We start from the raw sequence: 21,396 nt of genomic DNA on the forward strand, positions 1-21,396 counted from the left end.
TCTATTGGTCAAGTGGTAATGTTCCAATCCATTGGTATTACAATTCAAATAATATGCGGTAGCTAATGTTTTGAGCAGCACTGTTCTAGCCTATGATTTTGATGTGTCGAACTTCCCATTACATACCGACACAATACTTGTTCTCTATTCTTTTTCACATTTTGCATAATTTCACAAAATCTTGACTTTTTCACTTTTTTAATTGGATTAGAAATTTTGCAGACCACCTAAGTTTTTCTGCAGACTGAATAGCAAATAATTGGTGAATCAAACTAACTTTCTTTTTACAAACATTCTCCAGTATGAAATATTCCCATCAAGTTCATATTTTATGATTTCCCAAAAAAATATTATTCAAAACGTTAGTCTAACAACATCCAAGGATTGCAGTATTTCGAACTCCTCTGTCTTTATTAATTTTTCTCTTTCGTACACAAATAATTTCCTCACTTTAAATAATTAATTAAATTTGTTGTTGTGTTTTATTCATTTACTAATTCAATGATGCTAACACCATCTACATAAGCACACATACACCAATAACAACAACAATCTAATTAACATAATTGTTAATTGCATGTGTTAAGTTAATTGCATATGAGTTTTGTTTGTAATGCCGAACAATGATTTGGTAATTGTAATTCTTCGAATAAAGTGAATTGTTTCCATTCGACATTGTTGAATTTTATTTCTTATCAAGATTAGGCTGAATCAATGGTGGTAATATAATTGAGGATATATCCGGATTGTCTAGGGATTTCAAGCCTTGAACTAAATTCCAAGGTATCAGGTTCAAACTTTTGATCTACTTCTTTTTAATGTTCACCCTGTTTTCCTAAAGGAGTAAACACGAAATCCTTATATGTCTGGGAAGATTTCAACTGGAAATGCCAATGACTAGGAGGTCACCAATTGACGCGCTATGCATTTGATTTGAGTTAACAAAATTCGAGAAAGAACGAAAAAAATTTAAAAAGCTCAGATTTTTTGTGGAGGCATCAAGCATTCGACTCTGCACTTTTAAATTCATGGGTCACACATATTTACAATACGTTTTGTCCAAACTACAAAATAAAAGGTATGTTTTAAGTTACCGACAAAAATCGTTAAAATTGAAATGCTTATACTTTCAATATTAAAGAAAAATGTTGTCAAGGTAGCGACCAAAAAAAAATAGTCGCTAACTCCTATTGATAGCAACAGTGCTGTCAACTTTATTATCAAAATCTCTTTTCATTCAAAATTTTGCATTTCAATTCTACCGATATTTGTCGGTAACTCAAAAAATGTGTTACAGAATCCCTCTACAGGTTTAATATTGTTTTAAGAAAAAATTAAATACAAATACAAAAATGTCTTAAATGATTATTTTCCCGGACAGGTGTGCTGCTGCTGTTATCCAAAATATGTCCGTCTCATTTTGATAATATGAGAAAACCGAAGTAGATTTTTTTTGCTTACATATGAGGCATGTTGTAAAAATAGTGGAGAATGCATATTATCTGAAAAATAATTCAAATATTCAATTTAGAATACTGCTTAAAATTCGGCTGATCAAAGTAAGAACTAATAAAGTCTTAGTTACTCAACTGCTCTCTCTCTCACCCTCTCTTTCTCCAATTGCTCTCAGCAATCACACGACAACAATATTGTGTACATTTTTTATTAAAAAATATTACATATAAATTATTTAAAACACGAAGTTTAAGCGTTTCACATCTGAAACGCGCATCAAATGCTTTTTTTAGAAATTAAGGTAGCATTTTTCTCTAAAAAGTAAATAGATGCACCCTGAGAGCATCTTCCAGCAATCAGCTGATTTGCCAAATCAAAACACAAAGCATGAACAAGAAACAAATCAAACGATTATTAAAAAAAAAAAAACATTGCTTGTCGAAAAAAAATTAACTTCAGGAATTTGAAATCTTCTACCACTCATATCCTCTCCCCCGCCCCGTATTGCTGACTCGCTTGAAGATTAAAATGTTAGATCAAAATAATCCTATCATTGTTATCAGCAATATTGCCGATGACATAATACATATATCTAAAATTCAGCGGATCCAAGGACTCTTAATCCGAGTATTTAAAAAAAATGAAAGAGGGGTGAACATTTACTCTATTTAGGTTATTTTATGATGTAAATTTTCAAAACGCTGATACATTTATCTTCTATTTTTAAGTCTATATTTTTTAGTATTTATTTTTATACTACCATTAGGCGCCATAATTTATATATATAAAATAAGGTTAGGTTAGGTTGAAAAGAGGGGCAATTCACCGCATGCCCTGTTGGACATACACTTAAGCCAGTAAGACCTGTTGTGTGCTGTAGACTAAGGATTTTTTCGAAAGAAGACGGGCAGTTTACAGTCTGTTATATTTAAAATTCGGTTGCCTTTATGAAATTTCTTAACTGTTTTATATCATTTACCATGATGTGATTAAGGTCTGGTATGGAGTCGTTCCCCAAGAATTGGGGTCTAATATTTGCAAACGCTGGGCATTGGCAGAGAAAATTGTCCAATGTTTCGTCATCTGCATGCCCTGCATATGCTGTTATCTGCACATCCTATCTTGTACAGATGAGCTTGTAGGCCCAGGTTCCCTGTAAGGATGCCTGTTACCTCACTGATCTACTTTTCCCTAGCAATAAAAGATTCTTCGTTTTTATCTCATTGGATTTTTGTGGTTTTCCCTACACCCTCATTGTTCCATTGGGATATGTGGGCGTTTTTTGTCCTATATAAAATAAAGCCGTGTAAGTTACGAATCCATTGTATCGGATCAAACGGATCAAATAATTAAAAAACGGTTAATTGTCGAAGAAAGACAATTTACCGGCAGGAATTGGAAAACTATCAGAAGGACTATCAAAAGAATTTTATAATTTCACTTTTGCAGAATTTTAGGAGTATAAATATTCCTGATAATAATATAAACAGTACGAAACAGGAAACAGAATCTCGTTATCATGGTTCACTTTAGTTCTTATTTTTTTGTTGATCTGCCTAAATTGATCTACCCTAAAGCTAACATACCTATGAGTTGTAAATTTTCTATTGTGAGAAAAACTTCATAATGAAATTCCATTTCCCAACAGTTCGTGATAGCTTTGAGCAATTGTTCAATGGGCAAAATTTCATATTTAAATAGCTGAAATTGTATTCAAGGTCATTTGTTTGAATATTAAAATAGCCATGTGTTAAAAATTTTCCACCTGATGATATTTGTAATTTCCCCTGTCTAAAAGTGCTGACGGATGAGTCATTTCATTTATTAGTGCACATTTACTTGGGCCCATCTATTTGTCATTGTTTCTATGTATTGGTTGAATTCTCGTTTGAATTATTTTCGATGCCGACAGAAAAAAAACACACCAATTGTTGCTACCTTCAACCGAGTGTGAAAACGTATGCATTCGGAGTGTAAACAGAAGCTGGATATTGTAAATTTCAAAACTTTGAAACAATTTGAAATTGTTAAACGATAAAGCAATTAAATCCAAATTTCACTGTGGAGCAAATTCAGATTAGCAAAAATTAGTCTATTCTGAGAGTATCGGGTGCAGAAATAGGAGTTAAATTAGATGACCATAACGCAACGTTTGTTTGTTAGTTCGTTGTTTTAGTCGACATTTAAAGTTATGTAACTCATTTTTCTTCAAATGATTTAAATAATTTTTATATTTTATGTATGCGTTTTCTTCATATTTCAATCAAAATTACTGTTATTTCATAGAACAGTTTTATTTAGGATCCAACAAAATAATTCAATTTTAAATCGATTTTAAAATAAAAGTCCCTCAAGACACAATTGTTGACTCTCTAAAACGGAAAAGCGACCGTTTTTCTTTTCTGTAAAAAATCTATTGAATTTATTATTATTCCATCAACTTGAAAATTTCAAAAACTTTCATCCTTTTTAGCTAAAACAGCAAACCTGTGTATGTATGTATGTACGATGGCATTTATGTGATTGCCCTCTCTTTTTTTATTTTATGCTGTTTCAACCAAACCGACCAAATTTTCTTCTTTTGTTTTGCCTCATTTCTCAATTGGTTACAAGTTCACATTTTTTGTCAAATCTTCTTTAGAAATTGCTTAGCGACGCCGATCGTTGGGTGAGACTTATCGCACGCCGTAGCTTCCGTTTGGCCGATCTGCGTCGGGAATTCCGCGGCTGGACTGGCAACCACGAGAAGCACTGCATCCTTCATAGTGTACTGTCTCCTTTACGCATTAAGTAAACAGTTGCCTCGCAGATGATCTATGAAGACACATAGAAAGACAATCGCAATGCTTGTCCTTTTCCTACAACAAAACGACGATGGTGGACATGGTTTTGTCCGAAACGTATATCAAAGAGAATAATAATTGTCCTACAAATCACACTCACTCACACGCGCACACACATATACACAACTGAGAATGAAATATGTGCTGACGAAGTAGACCAATCTGTACCTCTTGATTTTTTCTACGCCTAGTGCTCAAACAAGATCGATGATGACAACAACAAAAAACACCAACAGCAACAAACTAATGATCTTCACATGCAGATTTATTTAAAAAAAATGTATCCACCTAGTTTTTTCGAAAACAAAAATTCCGTGAAAATCTAAAGCTTATATTTTATGCCAAAAATCCAAATTCCTCGACCATTTAACGAATGAAGGAAACCTGGAAAAAGCCCAAAAATGTTTTCCTCTCTTCCCCCTTTTATTAATTTTTTCTTTTTTTCAGAAAGAATGTAAATTAAGACCATTTGTTTTTTTTATTATTATATATTTTTCATTACTATTTTATTTTGTTACTGTCCGCCCGGCTATGCCAGTATCATCGGACGGACGGACGGATGGATGGAGAGCCATCACCCAAAAAACGACAAAAACAAAACAAACAACAATCATTTATGCACACCACGATCTAAGCGAATTTTATTGCTTTTGTTATAACTAGAAATTAACTATATTACTTTTGTATTTGTAAATGTTATCAATATCATTGTATGTATGTATTTGTATCTATATTATTAAAACAACAAAAATAAATATAATCAATATGAGAAAAATGCACAAAATGTTGCCGTTTTTTGTAGTTTTATTAATCTGCTATTAATCTCATCTCCTTCATTTTCTCGTTTCTTCTTCCGCATGCAAACATTCTTTGGACACTTGGGGGCTTAGTTGAAAACGCGAATAGCTCTGTTGGAACGCCAATTGAGCGAGGAACGCAAGAAAGCGGAAGACCTGCAGTTCTCGATTGATGAGGCCACCTTCTGTGGCGATGAATTAAATGTAAGGGTATTTTTTCTCTTATTCTGAAAATCGAATTATATTTGGAATTGGAACTTCGTTTGGTACACTGATTGATTGATACTAGGTATTTTGTGCATTCAATTTGAGAATAACAACATTTTTAAAACTAAAATTATTTTAAAACGAAATTTCCACGCTTTCAAAATCAACATAATTTGGTTCTGCCATATGAGTCAAGCAAGAACGTATTGTATTCTATATCGTAAAGTTTTGTAAAATATACGACAAATTTCCCTCTCCGTAGGGGTATATGTTTAGTTTGAGGGGTTTCCACCGAATCAGTAGCCCAAAAACGTCCATACCGTTACTTAATTACAGAGAGACACCAACGATAAAAAACAAGTAAAGCAGCAACTAAGTTCGACCGGTCCGAACTTTTAATACCCTCCACCATTTAAAAGGAACTAGAAAAATGTCAACGGATTCCGAAAAATATCATGTACTGGCCTTTATAGGGGGATATACAAAGTCGTGGACCTGAATAAGTAATTTTTGTCAAAGGCTGTAGTACCCATTAAGATATTCAAACACGAAATTTGAAACAATTCCGGCCAATAATGTCGCTAAAATCATCAAAATACCGAATAATGGGATTTACTGTTATATGAGGGCTATCCGAAAACGGGAAGATGCATAGGATTTTTTTTATATAGACCTAGACCGTAGTACCAATTACAAACTTCGAATACGAAATTTGAATATCGGCAGGTACCGTTATATGGAGGCTATACAAAAATGTGGACCGACTTGGCCAATTTACGAACTTAACCTGCCTACTGGAAAATATACATGTGTATATTATATATATTTATATATCAATTCGTTCGAAAGATAGCGTGATTAGAACAGACAGACCGGCAGACAGACACACAGACAGACGGACATCGCTAAATCGTCTTAGAATTTTACGCTGACCCAGAATATATGTACTTTGTAGGGTCTATCGCGAATATTTCGAGCAGTTATAAATGGAATGACAAAGCTAATATACTCTCCATAGAATGGTGGAGAATATAATTAAAAAAAAAAAATAACAAGTAGGATAAAAATCATTCTTCCCTCTTCTGTAAAGTTAGGATTAGCTTCCACGAATAACATATCGATGAACAACGTTTCGAAAAACTAGTTTAAATTTTAACTTCAGTTTTATAGAATTTTATTTAGTGTTGGTAATAATAATTTCGACCGGTACCGTAAGTGTAATCGATATTGTACATTTTTACGCCTAATCTAAGTCTGATACAATAATTATGATGTCTGATGTTTAGACGAAATCACATTGTTTTCGTTTGTAAGGAGAGGTTAGACCCTTCACAGCCAGTTAATTTTTTTTAACGGATGTGAGGGACTAAAATACAAAATCGGATATTAATATATATATGACCTATAGGAATATCTGAACCGATTTTCACCAAATTTGAACACCCTCTTCCTTTAAATACGTTCGTATGAGCCCTAATCTATTTCATTTGGACGGACATCACCCATTGTTAAACCTGAAATCGGATAAAGATATGTATGGGAGCTTTATCCAAATCTGAACCGATCTCAATTAATTTTGCAAAGGTATTTCTGAGCTGCATTTGATACATTTCCCGAATATCTTTGAAAAATACCAAATCGGATGAACAATATATATGGAAGCTATAGCTGTATCTGAACCGATTTTATGCTAATTTGACACACTTGCTTGGATTTGTAGAAAATCCAGTTTATGACAAAATATTCACTCAAGAATGTAGAACTTGTTGTTTTTAGTTTTGTAATTTGCTCAACATGCTATGAATTTTGTTATTAGAAATTTTCAATAAATACATAATTTTAGTTAGTTGCTATTGTTCCATCAGAACTGCTGGTCGTTTCATTTACTCTGCTAACAGGTTATGGGCCCAGAGCCATAACGGGAAAGAGTTTGGACTACTGAAAATTACAACAACGGACATCACAATGGAGGAATTTAAGATATCTAAGCTAGAAGGTTCTGAAGGATGGACTCTTTGGAAGTTTCAAGTAAGGGTTGTGCTTCGTGCGGGTGGCCTTTGGAATATCGCAAATGGAACTGCAAAGAAACCTAATACATCTGGCAGGGAATTGCAAGAATGGCTTTCTGCAGATGCTAAAGCTCAACGAATTTTAGTAATATCAATGGGCGAAGAACCAATGCTTCATATCATGAATTGTGATACAGCTGCGGAAATGTGGACATTTCTGGAAAGTGTGTATGAACAAAAATCTGAAACGTCTATACATCTTTTACAACAGCAATTTTTCCAATATGTAAAATCTCCAGAAGATAGTATCGCTGTTCATATTTCCAAATTACAGAAAATGGCAAAACAACTAGAGGATCTGGGTGATAAAATTTCGGAAAACATGTTAATAACAAAAATTTTGATGACATTGCCAGGCGAATACAATCATTTCTTTGCGTCTTGGGAAGCAACTGCCAGGGAAGAACGAACATTGAAAAATTTAACATCAAGATTGTCTATGGAAGAGACGAGATTAGGCATTCGACCATCAAACTCTGAAGCTTTTCTGGCAAAAGGAAAAACTCAAAGAAAGTTAACGAACACTAATAAGAAACAGACCAATCAAAGTTCAAAGGGAAAATGCTTTAAATGCGGAGAATTTGGGCACTGGAAACGTGAATGTACAATGAAGTCTGAAAAGAAATTCAAGAAAAATGGTGATGCTTTTATCGGAGAACAAATATTCCTAGAATCGACAACATTAAAAGATGAAGGTTGGTATGTCGACTCGGGTGCTAGTGACCACATGTGCAACAGGAGAGAGTGGTTCACGGATTACAAAATTTTTAAACAGCCGAGGAGAATTAGGGTAGGAAATGGAGCCATTATTCTCGCCTACGGATTCGGAGACATATATGTGGAAGCATTTGATGGTAAAATGTGGCGGTCAAAGTATTTGTCAAATGTTCTTTATGTACCGGATATTAAGCTAAATCTGTTCTCAACAAGTGTTTGTCTAGATAAGGGGTATGTAATGGAAGCTGAAGCAGATTATTGTGTATTCAAACGTGATGGGCAAACATTCCTTAAAGGAGTTCGGGAAAATTCAAAACTTTTTAAATTAGTGTTGAAGGTAGCAGTAAATTCATTTGAACAAGCAAATACGGCAGTTTCAGAAAAATCTCTCAAAATTTGGCATGAGCGCATGTGCCATCAAAACAAGCTCCATGTAAAAGAAGTTTTGGATCAGAAGAAAATAAAATATACAGGTAACTATACAACTTGTGAAGGCTGTTTAATGGGTAAGCAAACAAGATTGCCATTTTTGGAGAGCAAAAACAGAGCCGATAAAGTTGGTGATTTAGTCCATACAGACGTGTGCGGTCCGATGCAGGAAGTGTCTTTTGGCGGATCAAGATATATGGTTCTATTTCGCGATGATTACTCGAATTATCGGCACGTATTTTGTGTTAAAGCCAAATCTGAAGTTCCTGAAGTAATTAGTAAATATATAGATATTGTGGAAACTGAAACTGGCGCGAAGGTGAAAGTAGTGCGTTCTGATAATGGTTCAGAGTACTGTAATAAGGAGGTGTGTTCAATTTTTCGTAAACATAAAATATCACACCAGAAATCAACACCTTACACTCCTGAGCATAACGGGAGAGCTGAACGAGACATGAGAACTGTTATCGAGCTGGGCAGATCTATGGTATATGCTAAAGAATTAAGCTTACGATATTGGGCAGAAGCTGTAAATAATGTAGTATATACACTGAATAGAACAGGAAAAAGCCCACATGAAGGAATATGTCCTTATGAGCTATGGTTTCGTAAAAAGGCAGATATATCGTCGCTACATGTTTTTGGTTCAGAAGCTTTTGTTCATGTACCTGACGAAAAACGCAAGAAGTGGGATGCCAAATCAAAGAAAGGCATATTTGTTGGATACCAAGATAATTGCAAAGGATATCGAATTTGGATTCCTCAAGAAAATAGAATTGAAATAGCGAGAAATGTTATTATAAAAGAGGATTCAGAAACAATTTCAATGGTAGATAATATCAAGGAAAGAACTGACTCTGAGGGAAGTTCTTCAGAATCTAATGAAGAATTTAAGGATGCGGAAAATGAACCTGAAAGCAATTTGGAAAATAAAAATACTACCAGGGCAGATGAAGAAATCCCTGGTCGAGTAGCCAACAATAGATATTTTTTGCGATCAATGGTAAGTCCAATTAATAATGACGCGAACTACTGTATGTACCTTACTGACGAACCCCAAAATTATGAAGAAGCTATAAATAGCGATGTTAGTAAGCAGTGGAAGAAAGCCATGGATGAAGAATTTACGTCTCTAGTTGAAAACGATACGTGGAGTTTAGTTGAGCTACCTGAAGGCAAGACGCCGATTACTAACAAATGGGTTTACAAACTTAAAAGAAATCAAATGGGTGTAATAGAACGGTATAAAGCAAGATTAGTTGCAAGGGGTTTCACTCAAAAATATGGAATTGACTATGAGGAAACTTTCAGTCCCGTTGCTAAATTTACTTCCATAAGAATGATTTTGGCCATTAGTGCGTCTTTGAATTATAATCTAATTCAATTTGACATAAAAACTGCTTTTCTATATGGGAATTTGGATGAAGAGATTTTTATGCAGCAACCACCAGGTTACCATGATGGCAGTGATAAAGTATGCAAGTTAAAGAAAAGCATCTACGGATTAAAACAATCTTCCAGGTGTTGGAACAGGCGTTTCACCGAAATGTTAATAAAATTTAATTTGAAAATGAGTGATTCAGATCCTTGTGTTTTCATTGGTGAAAACGGCAAGAAGATTATTTTGGCAATCTATATAGATGATGGAATAATTGCGACAGAATCAAAAGATTCATCTGAGCAATTCATTAAATATTTGAATGGTGAATTCGATGTGAAAGTATTTTCATCGTTAAACTATCTAGGTATGGAAATTTTTCAAGAAGAGGGAAGATTGCATGTTTGTCAAAAAACATATATAAAGAAAATTCTTGAAAAATTCAATATGCAAGATTCGAAAAGCGTAGCAACGCCAGCAGAAACGTATAAACTGACTCAAAAACCGGCAGAAATCAGATTTCCTTACAGAGAAGCCGTGGGATCTTTAATGTATCTAGCTATAGCTACAAGACCGGATTTAGCATACGCTGTTTCTCATGCAAGTCGTTTTCTTGATTCGTATAACGTGGAAAATGTGAATGCTGTAAAACGGATATTTAAATATTTGCAAGGAACTTCCAATGAAGGCATTCTTTTTACTAAAACGGATAATTTAAAGTTAGATTGCTATACAGATTCGGATTACGCAGGAGATTATGAAACAAGACACTCGACAAGTGGAAATGTAATTATGCTATCATGTGGCCCAATTTCTTGGTCATCCAAAAAACAGTCAATAGTTGCATTATCAACCACTGAAGCAGAGTATGTGGCAGCGAGTGAAGGCGTTAAAGAGCTTATATGGGTTAAACGGTTGTTTCAAGAGCTTCTTCCAGAAAATAGAAATGTCCCTGTTCTGCATTTAGATAATCAAAGTTCGATCAAACTCATAAAAAATCCTCAATTTCACAAAAGAAGCAAACATATTGAGATTAAATACCATTTCATACGGCATGTATTTGAAAAAGGAGAATTTGAAATTACTTATGTATCAACGAGTGATCAATTGGCAGATATATTTACCAAAGCACTTCTTAAGCAGTATTTTAACAGATTTAAAGAAATGCTTAATATTAAACCATACAAATGAGCGAATAATTTTGTTCATAAAAGTGGAAGTGTAGAAAATCCAGTTTATGACAAAATATTCACTCAAGAATGTAGAACTTGTTGTTTTTAGTTTTGTAATTTGCTCAACATGCTATGAATTTTGTTATTAGAAATTTTCAATAAATACATAATTTTAGTTAGTTGCTATTGTTCCATCAGAACTGCTGGTCGTTTCATTTACTCTGCTAACAGGATTGCATGTGCCGAATCCCATTCTATTTGGTCTAATATTACACATTTGGTGCACAATATAAAACAACTCGGACGAAGATATATATGGGAGCTATATCTAGATATTGAGTGGGGACAATCCCACTGTCAATAAGGGTTGTCCTTGGGTCAAATAAAAGATTTGTGCAAATTTTTATCTCAATCGAGCAATAAATGCGACCTGTACTTCGTTCGCAAAAATGCAATGACAGACAAACAGACGGATATCTATGAATCGACTCAAAGAGTGATTCTATGAGCATCCTTAATAGTGACTATGGGTCTATCTCGTTTCCTTCTCCATGTTACAAACAAATGCACAAAGACACAATACTCTAACCACAGAGTAGTGGAGGGTATAAAAATGACCATTTCTATGGGATGTATCAATGGGATAGACCCATCCCATCTTTACACTTGTTGTTTATACTTCTTTTTGGTCTTTTGTGGGGGTAGCCGGAATGAACCGAAACTATTTTCCCACCTTACCTAGGTCTAATATAATAATCCCTTTCGATTTCAATGTAATAAATGATTAATGATGGGACACATTGATCCTAACTAAATTTATGTAATTTTAAAAGTTGGTGGAGGTGTCCCGTATGTCGTCCACCGAATTTTTCAATTTTCCCTCCTTAGCTATATACGACAGAGATATGTGCTTAGTGTCCCCAAATTCATATTTCCCTCGCTTTCTATGAAATTAATAATTATCTGAGAACTGTAAAATGCTATAGGACAGGCCCCACTTCGAACTCGATCTGAATTTGATGATATTACGTTGTAGAGATTTTGGGCCAAGCAGACGAAGAGACATCGACCTGAATGTCCCGAAAAAAAGTTCATTCCAAAAAGACATATATATATATATATTATATATACCCAATGTAGTGATAAAACTGCTAGTATAAAAATGGAACTTTCTTCGCGTTCTATGAGCTTTTTGGTTTTTTTATGAAAGGGCAGTCCTAAGTTTATCTTTGAAGATGATATGATAGATGGCATTGCTAAAATTTTAAACCAAGTCGACAACTTCACTCGAGAGTTACCAGACAGTCGGTCGAATTAGGACCAACTTCTCGCATTCAATACCAAAAAAACATTGATCGAAATTTATAAACAATATATCGATCAAATGGAAACGATTTAATAACTGATGTTAGAGTCGTTCGAAATTTGTTCGAGACTCTCTCTTAAAAAGTATAGAAATACTTTCACTCACACCGCCTTATTGGCCTTCTTTTTTGATTTTGATTTCTTATCCTTAGCCTGTTTGGAGTTGGAACTCTTGTTGACCAAGACGCATGTATTTAGACCATCCCTTCCGAAATCATGGCTTATCGAGCAACTTCTAGGTTAGCATTTGCATAAGCAATATCTGGAGCCGTATTCTATGTAGACATACATTGGGCATCCCACTGATTGTAAAGGATACTTTTCTGATTCACACTCCAGTCGGTACTCTTCTTTATTAATTCGGTACCATTCACCATATCGTGCATGTGAGTAGTATTTCCGCCTTCCAAACTTGTGTCTCTCTATCGCGATCTCCGGTTCATCGCTATCCCTAGTTGTCAACAAATGTTATTGTAGCAAATTTATATACCATACAATTCAAATGTAGGTTATGATTAAATCTTGTTTTATTTTCGATGGTAGGAAATATTTCTTTGGCAACTTATTTCTATTTCTGTTTACTCTTGATTGTGAGATCGGCTGTAATGAAGGAACATGTTTTTTTCGAAACAAGATATTTGAATTGGTAATCTACAAATGTTTTATATTAATTTACATAATCAATATAGGTATTAATAAATACATATTGGTTTACTTCAAAGTTCAATGAGAAAAGTTTGACCTAAAACCGCACATGGGTAAGTTATGATTGAGGAAATAATAAATAATAATAATAATAATAATTTATTGGTTATTTTAATTACTAATATCCGGTTACACATAAAGAAAAGATACGTATTTTCAATATAGTTTTTCTCAAAACTATTTTGGCAACAAAGTTAGTTATCAATTTTAACCTTCTTACTTTTCTTGGTTCTTTAAATGAAAATGGAACAAGTTAGAAAGTATCGGTCGATTTTGCCAACAGATGTATACCCTCAGTCAATATTCGATTATTTAAACATATTTTGACTTCTGTTATGAAAAATTATAATTGACCCTCTATGGAGTAGGTTCCGAAGAAATGGACCGATATTGTCCATTTCGTATCGGACCTAACTAAATATGATATACATATTGCGACGTACAAGGTTTGGACTATATTGGTTACTTCCTTCACTTTATATGAGATAAGTGATATTTTTTAGAAAATTTTAAAATGTTCGTGAGGTACCGGATATAGTCGACCGAAGTATTCCATTTTCACACTTTATCTAATATAGACAAAATATTAGTATAGGCGAAATCGGAAATTCCATATTCATTTCTGGTTTTTGATTGAGAGAAATATTTAGATATATCAAGTTGTAAAGAATCGCTAGCTTGTTTCGCAAGTTATGACAGATATAAGCATTGGAAACTGTGACCCTTTGTGGGTGAGGTACCAAAAGGGGTTGACAGATATATATCATCTTCATAACAGATCTTGCGTTAGCAAAAATGTTGCGATGTGTGAAATTTAAAGTGAGTTGGATGCTTATATCGCTTTCTTCGAGCGTTTTGTTTTTCTAAATCTTGAACCCGATGTGGGGAAGGTACCAAAAGAAATTGTCTATACCATAATAGATCTTGTGTTAATAGAAATATTGAGATGTGCCAAGTCTGAAAGGAATCGGATGTTAATTTCGTGTTTATGATACTCACAAGTTTGACCCTTTTTGAGGGCGATATCAGAAGAAGTAGACCGATATATTCCATCTTCTCACCAGACCTTGGGTTAATTAAAATATTGTAAATGTGTAATTTGAAGACAATCGGACTCTTACATCACATTTTATAAGAGTTATAATTATTCAAAATGTTGAACCTTTGTGGGGGACGTACTTGATGGAGTGGACCAATAAAAAAATATTGCAGCAGACGTAGCACTGATGAAAATTTTGGGACTTGCAAAATCGAATCATCCTTTCATTTTCTGTGCAGTATTTTTTTAACTTCAAACTTTTTTGGGGAGTTACCAGAAGGAGTGGACCAATATTGCCCATCTCCGAACTCGATCTAAGTTTGATAATAATATTATGATGTACCCATTTTGGACCAAATCGGATACTCCCTTCGGACAGACGGACGGATATCGATAGCTTGACTCCTAATGTCCCGAAACGGATTTGATCCAAAGAGACCTAGAGTCTAAAATCGTTATTTCGATGAAGCACGTTTTGGCCGTATCAAATGATATACACCTCTTCTAGCCATATGGCTGAGGGTATAAAAAGGCATTTTGCAGTCCCATACATTTAATTTAGAAATATTGGTTCCGAAAAATTTATAAATTCTTAATGAGTTATTAAATTTATTTCATAAAATTTAATTCAATTGAAATCAAACTATTAATTTATGCCTCACCTTTTACGCCGGATAAATGCAATGCTATTTTTAATTTGATTGGTGAATTTGAGGTAAGTTGGATACTTTCGACATAACATTTTTCGACCCAGTCGACATTTGGACCGACATTTGCCAGTAAAAATTAATTAATTTATAATTTTTTAAATATATACATATATCTTATACAAAGCAAGATTTGAGTCTGAATGGACTTAGACTTTGCATTCGCTCAAGATTTCTCGTAAGAAAGAACTAATTCGCCTTTAAAGAACGCGAAAACAAAAAATAATACAAACGACAATAAATTAATGCAAACACGTATTACCTTCGACATACCTATAAATGGAACGATACCATTTCAAATTCTTCAATCAAGATATTTTGCTAGAATGAAACCTGAATCCTTAGCCATACTCAAAATCGAAAGGTTACGAAAAACATGAAATACCTTTCCGGTGGAGGCAATTGTCTGTTTGACAAATTTTCACAATTAAATTCATTTGCCAATGATGTGTACTCCTCCTTTATCTACAAATATGGTTAGTCTATCAAGAATCATTGCATGTAGGATAACGACAAAATTAGAAAACTCGAATAGGGAAAACTAAATAATAAATAATATTTTTTTTTTTTCGGCTTACGCCAAATTATACAAATCCTACTCTGCAACCATGTTAAAATATTACAGTGTGCCATGTTTTAATGAAATGTCGCGTATTTTGTTAATTTTTACCATTTGTAGAGGTACCAGAAGGGAAATATTTCCCCAATTCCATTTTCATAAAAATTTGAAAAGTTATCGTGTGAACCAGCCAGACAAACATTTTGGTAGTCACGCGTCTACGTTTTTGAAAGGAAAAAGTTGTAGATTCTTGTAGGTTTTCGTTTGCCGTTATTGGTGTTGAATATCTATGTACATTTACAGAAGTGTTCCTTATAGTTCATAAGTTGCGATCTACTTCCGTCAAATCATGGTTCCCAACTCCTTATGAATAATGAAACATGAAAAGTAAGTACTTACAAAAGGCAGCCGTTCTATTTAGGTGGACCCACCATGCATTCAGGCACTGCTCCGATCTCTAATTGTTACATACTATTGGAAAAATCTACATATTTTCTTGGCGGGCACGGAGATTCGAACATGCGACCTTAGGTTTTGTAGTCGGTTGATATTATAAAAGTAGGTTATTTTACCTTGTATAGTTTTAAAGGAATAATTCATTATATTTTTACTTACAAGTAATGCAGGGGGTATGTAGTTGTTATTGTTTTGAATTTTTTACTTTATATATTTTGGTTAGATGTTATAAATATAAGGTTTTATCTAAAAGGTTTTTTTTATATTTAGGATTTCAGATTTTGACTACAGGATTTTTGGATCTATTAGATTCCTCGATATAATTTTGAAGTACTTTTATGCTAAAATATACTAAAAAGTACTAAAAACAAGTTAAAAGGTGTCAGTCGATATGGCCGGCAGGTGTACACCAGCCACTGTTATGATTATTCAAATTGTTGACCCTCTATGGAGTAAAGGAATGGGCCAATATTGTCCATTTCGTATCGGACCTAAATAAATTTGATAAAAATATTTCGACGTGCCAAGTTTGGATTATATTGGTTATGTGATAATTTTCAGAAATTCTTAAAGAAATGGTGCGATCTCTACCATCTTCATAACAGATCATTTATTGATAGAAATTTTGAGATATACCAAGTCTGAATAGAATCGAAAGTTAATTTCGCGTTTTATGCGCTGATCTAAGTTTGGATCCAAATCGGATACTCCCTTCGAGAGTTATCGCGCGCAGCAGCCAGCCAGTCAGACAAACAGACGGACGGATGGACATCGCTAGATCGATTCCAAATGTCCTGAAACGGATTAGGTCCAAAGAGACCTAGGGTCTAAAACCGTTATTTCGGTGAGGCACGTTTTGGTCATATGGCTGAGAGTATAATAATAAACGTCAAAATATCGAATGTAGGAGTAGAACATGAGCTGTTTCTACCAACATTGTAATTTTTATCAACCGTTTTGGTACTTTTTTTGGAAGTTGCGAATTCAGAGTTCAAAAGAAACTTTGAAACAAAACAAATTAAAAAGTCATAAAAATGTAGACCTCATTTTACAGAATATTGTCTTCTTACCAAAAAATTCAGTAAATCAGAGTAAATTGAAGAATTTTTGACGCTTTCGTACAGTGAATTTTAAAAAATCTTCAGTTAAGTTTTGTAAGTTCAGGTGGTCATTTAAAGACATTTTCATATTTTTAAAGAAACGGGTCTATTCGCACCTTTCCCTCTATGGAAAAAATTTAAAACATTTGTGAACATGGCCGTATTACCCAAATACCCAAGGTCCATGTCTTCAATACAACCAAACAAAAGCAAAGAATTTAAAAAAATAATAATTTTTACAAATGTAGTCATTTTCAGTCCAAATAAAATCACATTTTTATAACCTTTTTAATGTCATACTATGTAGAGGATATTAAGGCTGCCATTTCATATGTACCTCCTCGAGATAAGCATTTGTGGGGTTTACAGAGAATATAGATCAGCGAAAGATTCTATATCGATTTAGCCATGTACGTTTACTCAAATGTAGAAATTTTTCTGTAGAAATTTTTGTATTGAAAACATGCTTGCAAAAAAATTAAAAGCCATGTAGGTCCGAGTTTTTTATAGGCCCCATAAGGCGTTACCTGCCGATATTTAGTATTAATTTTTTAACCACATTATTCAACAGAATTTTTGGTTCAAAGTTGGTATTTGATGTTTACAATAGGTACCATCTTCTTCGACAGGAAATTGTCTATACAGGTCTACGTCTTCACACAGCCCTCGTGGAACTATATCTCCAACTATTTGGTAATTTGATATTTTGTGTCACATTTCTAACGGAATTGATTAAAGTTAAAGTATTTTAAAGTAATGGGTACCACCTACAGGGACAGACAATTTTATGCGCAGGTCCACGTCGTTGTATATCCTTCATGTAACTGTACCCCTTTATATTCCGCACATATTTTACCGGAATGGTTTCAGAGTTGGTATTTGGAGCTCTCAATGGGATGCCTCCTATTTATACAGGTACAGGTTTCCGTATAGGCCCTGTGCCACCCGATATTCAGTATTTATTTTTAATTTATACCCTAAGCCATATGGCTACAGACGGTATATATCATTTGATACGGCCAAAACTTGCCTCATCGAAATAATGGTTTTAGACCCCAGGTACCTTTGGGCCAAATCTGTGTCAGGACATTTGTCGAAAGAAGTATCCGATTTGATCCTCGTAATATTATTGCCAAACATAGATCGAGTTCGGAGACGGGCAATATCGGTGCACTGCTTCTGGTACCTACCCCACAAAAGGTAAACTTTTACACAGAAAATAATTTACCTAATAGAAATTTTTTATTATTTATTTTTATTTGAAAAAAAGAGGTTCAACATTTTAAACTATCCACGGATGTCAAAATATATTTAAATTAACTAACAATTTCTGAGGATATACATCTGTTGGCAAAACCGACTGATACTTCTTAAAATGTTTTTTTTTATTTGGTTGTAATACCCTTATAGTAGTAATACCCTTATAACCCTTAATACCCTTATAACAGTACCGCTCCAATACTAAATCTCGACACTTTACATATATATTTTCAAAAGTACTACTTTTATTAAAATACTATTAATGGCTGGTGCTCACGATAGCTCTCGATGGGAGTATCCGATTTGATTCAGACTTGGTACGTCGTTATATTATTGACAAACTTAGATCGAGTTCGGAGATGGGCAATATTGGTCCACTTTTTCTGGTACAACCCACAAAAGGTCGACTTTAAAAAAGAATATGTTACTGCACAGAAATTGAAAAGATAATCCGATTTTGCTCCGACTTTGCAAATCCTAATATTTGCATCAGTGCTAGGTCAGGTGCGAAAATGAATAATATACGTCCATTCCAGCAAGTATCTTCCCATAAAGGGTAAAGATGTTGAATAATTATAACTCTTATAAAATGTGATGTAAAAGTCCAATTGTCTTCACACATCACAATACACTTTATTAACCCATGGTGTGATGTGAAGATGGAATATATCGTTCTATTCCTACTGGTACCTCCCCCACAAAGGGTCCAAGTTTTGAATAACCACGAAGCTCATAAAACGCAAAGTTAACATCCGATTCCATTCTCAATATTTCCATCAATACAAGATGTGTTATAAATATGGTTGAGATCGGACCATTCCTTCTGGAACCTCCCACACAAAGGGTCAAAGTTTTGAATAACCAAAACGATCATAAAATCCGAAAAATGCATCCAGTTCTCTTCATATTTCACACATCCCATTATGTCTACTAATACAAGATCTGCTGTGAAGATGGAATATATCGGTCCACTCCTTCTGGTACCTTCCCCACAACAGGTAAACATATTGAATACCCATGAAGCCCATATAACGTGAAGTTTACATCCGATTCCATTCAGACTTGGTCATCTCAATATTTCCATCAACACAATATATAATATAAAGATGGTAGAGATCGTACCATTTCTTGTAGTACCTCCCCCACATAGGGTTCAAGATTTTGAAAAACAAAACGCTCAAGGAAAGCAATTCGCATTATTATTAGCATCCAACTCTCATTAAATTTGTATGAGGTTATTCAGACGAATTAGAGTGTTCTAAATTTTAATTTGGGTGTAACTAATGTATGGGAACTATATCCTAATCTGAATCCTTTTTCCTAAAATTTCTCCTAAATATATTTTGCTCTGCAAATCCCATTGCTAAAGAGTACATATTATGACTTTGCGAAAGCTTATTTAGCACATCGGATGAAACACATATATGGGAGCTATAGCTTTATCTGAACCGATTTTCACCTAAATTGAAAGACCCTGTTCTAGTCGGAACTAAATCGTGTGATAAAAAATTTAACCTAATAGGACGAACAAACATGATTTTTACATCAAATTAAAAGGAAATACTTCCCATATGTATTTCCTTGTATAACTAAATTTAAAACAATCTGAACCGATTGTTATCAAATTTGACCTGCTTCTTGATTGAATTCGATCGTATGTTCCAAAATTCAACCATCGGACGAAGTTATTAATGAAAGCTTTATCCATATTTGAGCCGATTTTCGCCAATTTCAATAGGGTTCTTCTTTGGTCCAAACGATTGAGCTGCGGACAATAAATTCGATCTGTACTTTGCTAACGAAAATATATGGAAAGTGGCAAAGACGGACATGCATCTATGTAGACCACCAATCAATCTATGTAGATCAAGATCAATCTTGTCTATTAAAATTTAAAAAAGTATGCCAAATATCTTGTTTGATTTGTTAGCAGTAATTTTAAAGGTTCAGGCTTTAGTTCTTCAGATTTGATCAAACTGCTCTATCTCTTTTTTCTCTCAAAAAGAATGTCTCTTAGAAAATGTTTAAAAAATGCAACTAACCTTTATCTCGAAGCCACATACTTAATAAATAGGTCACTTTCATTCGACCATCGCATATCGCGGTTGAGGTCATATGGGAACAGCAGCAAAAAATAATTTCAGTGCAGATATCAATATGAATCTTTGGTTATGGTACCTTGATGGGATAAAAATAAAAAAATGTGACAAAATGGATATGGTCGGTGCATGTTTGGGAATGGTCGCCTTACAACGTACCTCCCGAATTAGAGTTATTTGCCCAATTCTCGGCACATTTCCACACCAGATTGTTTTGTTATTTGACAGTTTACATTCTAAAGTGTTAAAGAGTAATCTTACTGAAAATTATTTGGAACGGCCGGCCTTCAGGGGGGCTCAGAAGAAGAAGATGGGTAATTAGATATGTATTTGTTGGAACACGAAAATGTTTTCGGGTATGATTTAGTCGAAACTAGACTGCGCGGCCTCCTCCGATAACTTCCCAATCGATGCCGTGGCATATTTTATAATGTCGGGTGCATGTATTAAAATTTTATGTACTGTAGGTGGATGTACAATGGATGTCTATTTGTTAACTCTTTAGCAGTTTTCAGTGCAAAGGCCTTAAATTTTTCGACATTAATATTGTACCCAGAAGACAATGCTTGTAACAATATTGAACACCTCTCAATAACATCTTTATCAATCCCTGTTATCTCCGCAGAAAAGCTCACATTATTGAAAAATTCTCTCGCAGTATTCCCGTCGTTGGAAGATCCACTGCCTCCAACTTTTGGCTTATCTACAAATGAGCCGATTTCTTCTCGAAATTTCAATTGGATTTTTTCTTTTTTGGAATTGATTTTTTTTCTAAGTTTTACATAATTTGACATTTTATAATTTCTAGTCTGTAAGACTAGAAAACAGGCTTCAATGTTATTAATTTCTTTTGGGCCTGCATTACATATATAGCATTTAACTGATGATGTCTGAGTGATGATGTAAGCTGTAACTTATGATCAATGTATAATTTTTATTTCCCCTGTTAATAGTTGTAGGATTTAATTGGTATATTTTGTCTTTGAAGTACTTTTCTCCTTCAATGGATAATTGAGTCGACTCTTTTTTGAATTGGTAC

General features: G+C 34.0%; 1 protein-coding gene across 12 annotated transcripts in view; it reads left to right on the forward strand.

Annotated features, from left to right (window-relative positions):
• LOC101888705 (restin homolog) overlaps nt 1-21,396 on the forward strand; it is a 126,634-nt gene that overhangs the window by 97,587 nt on the left and 7,651 nt on the right. For 10 of the 12 annotated variants that reach the window (XM_059129756.1, XM_059129758.1, XM_059129755.1 and 7 more), the window contains one exon: nt 5,189-5,299. In XM_059129756.1, the coding sequence (XP_058985739.1) occupies nt 5,189-5,299 (111 nt within the window). Of the gene's footprint in view, nt 1-4,096; nt 5,083-5,188; nt 5,300-21,396 lie in introns of those variants that run through there. The other 2 variants (XM_020036550.2, XM_005182964.4) reach the window with 1 other exon arrangement.

The sequence above is a fragment of the Musca domestica genome, unplaced genomic scaffold, assembly GCF_030504385.1.
Source record: "Musca domestica strain aabys unplaced genomic scaffold, Musca_domestica.polishedcontigs.V.1.1 68, whole genome shotgun sequence".
Taxonomy (NCBI): Eukaryota; Metazoa; Arthropoda; class Insecta; order Diptera; family Muscidae; genus Musca; species Musca domestica.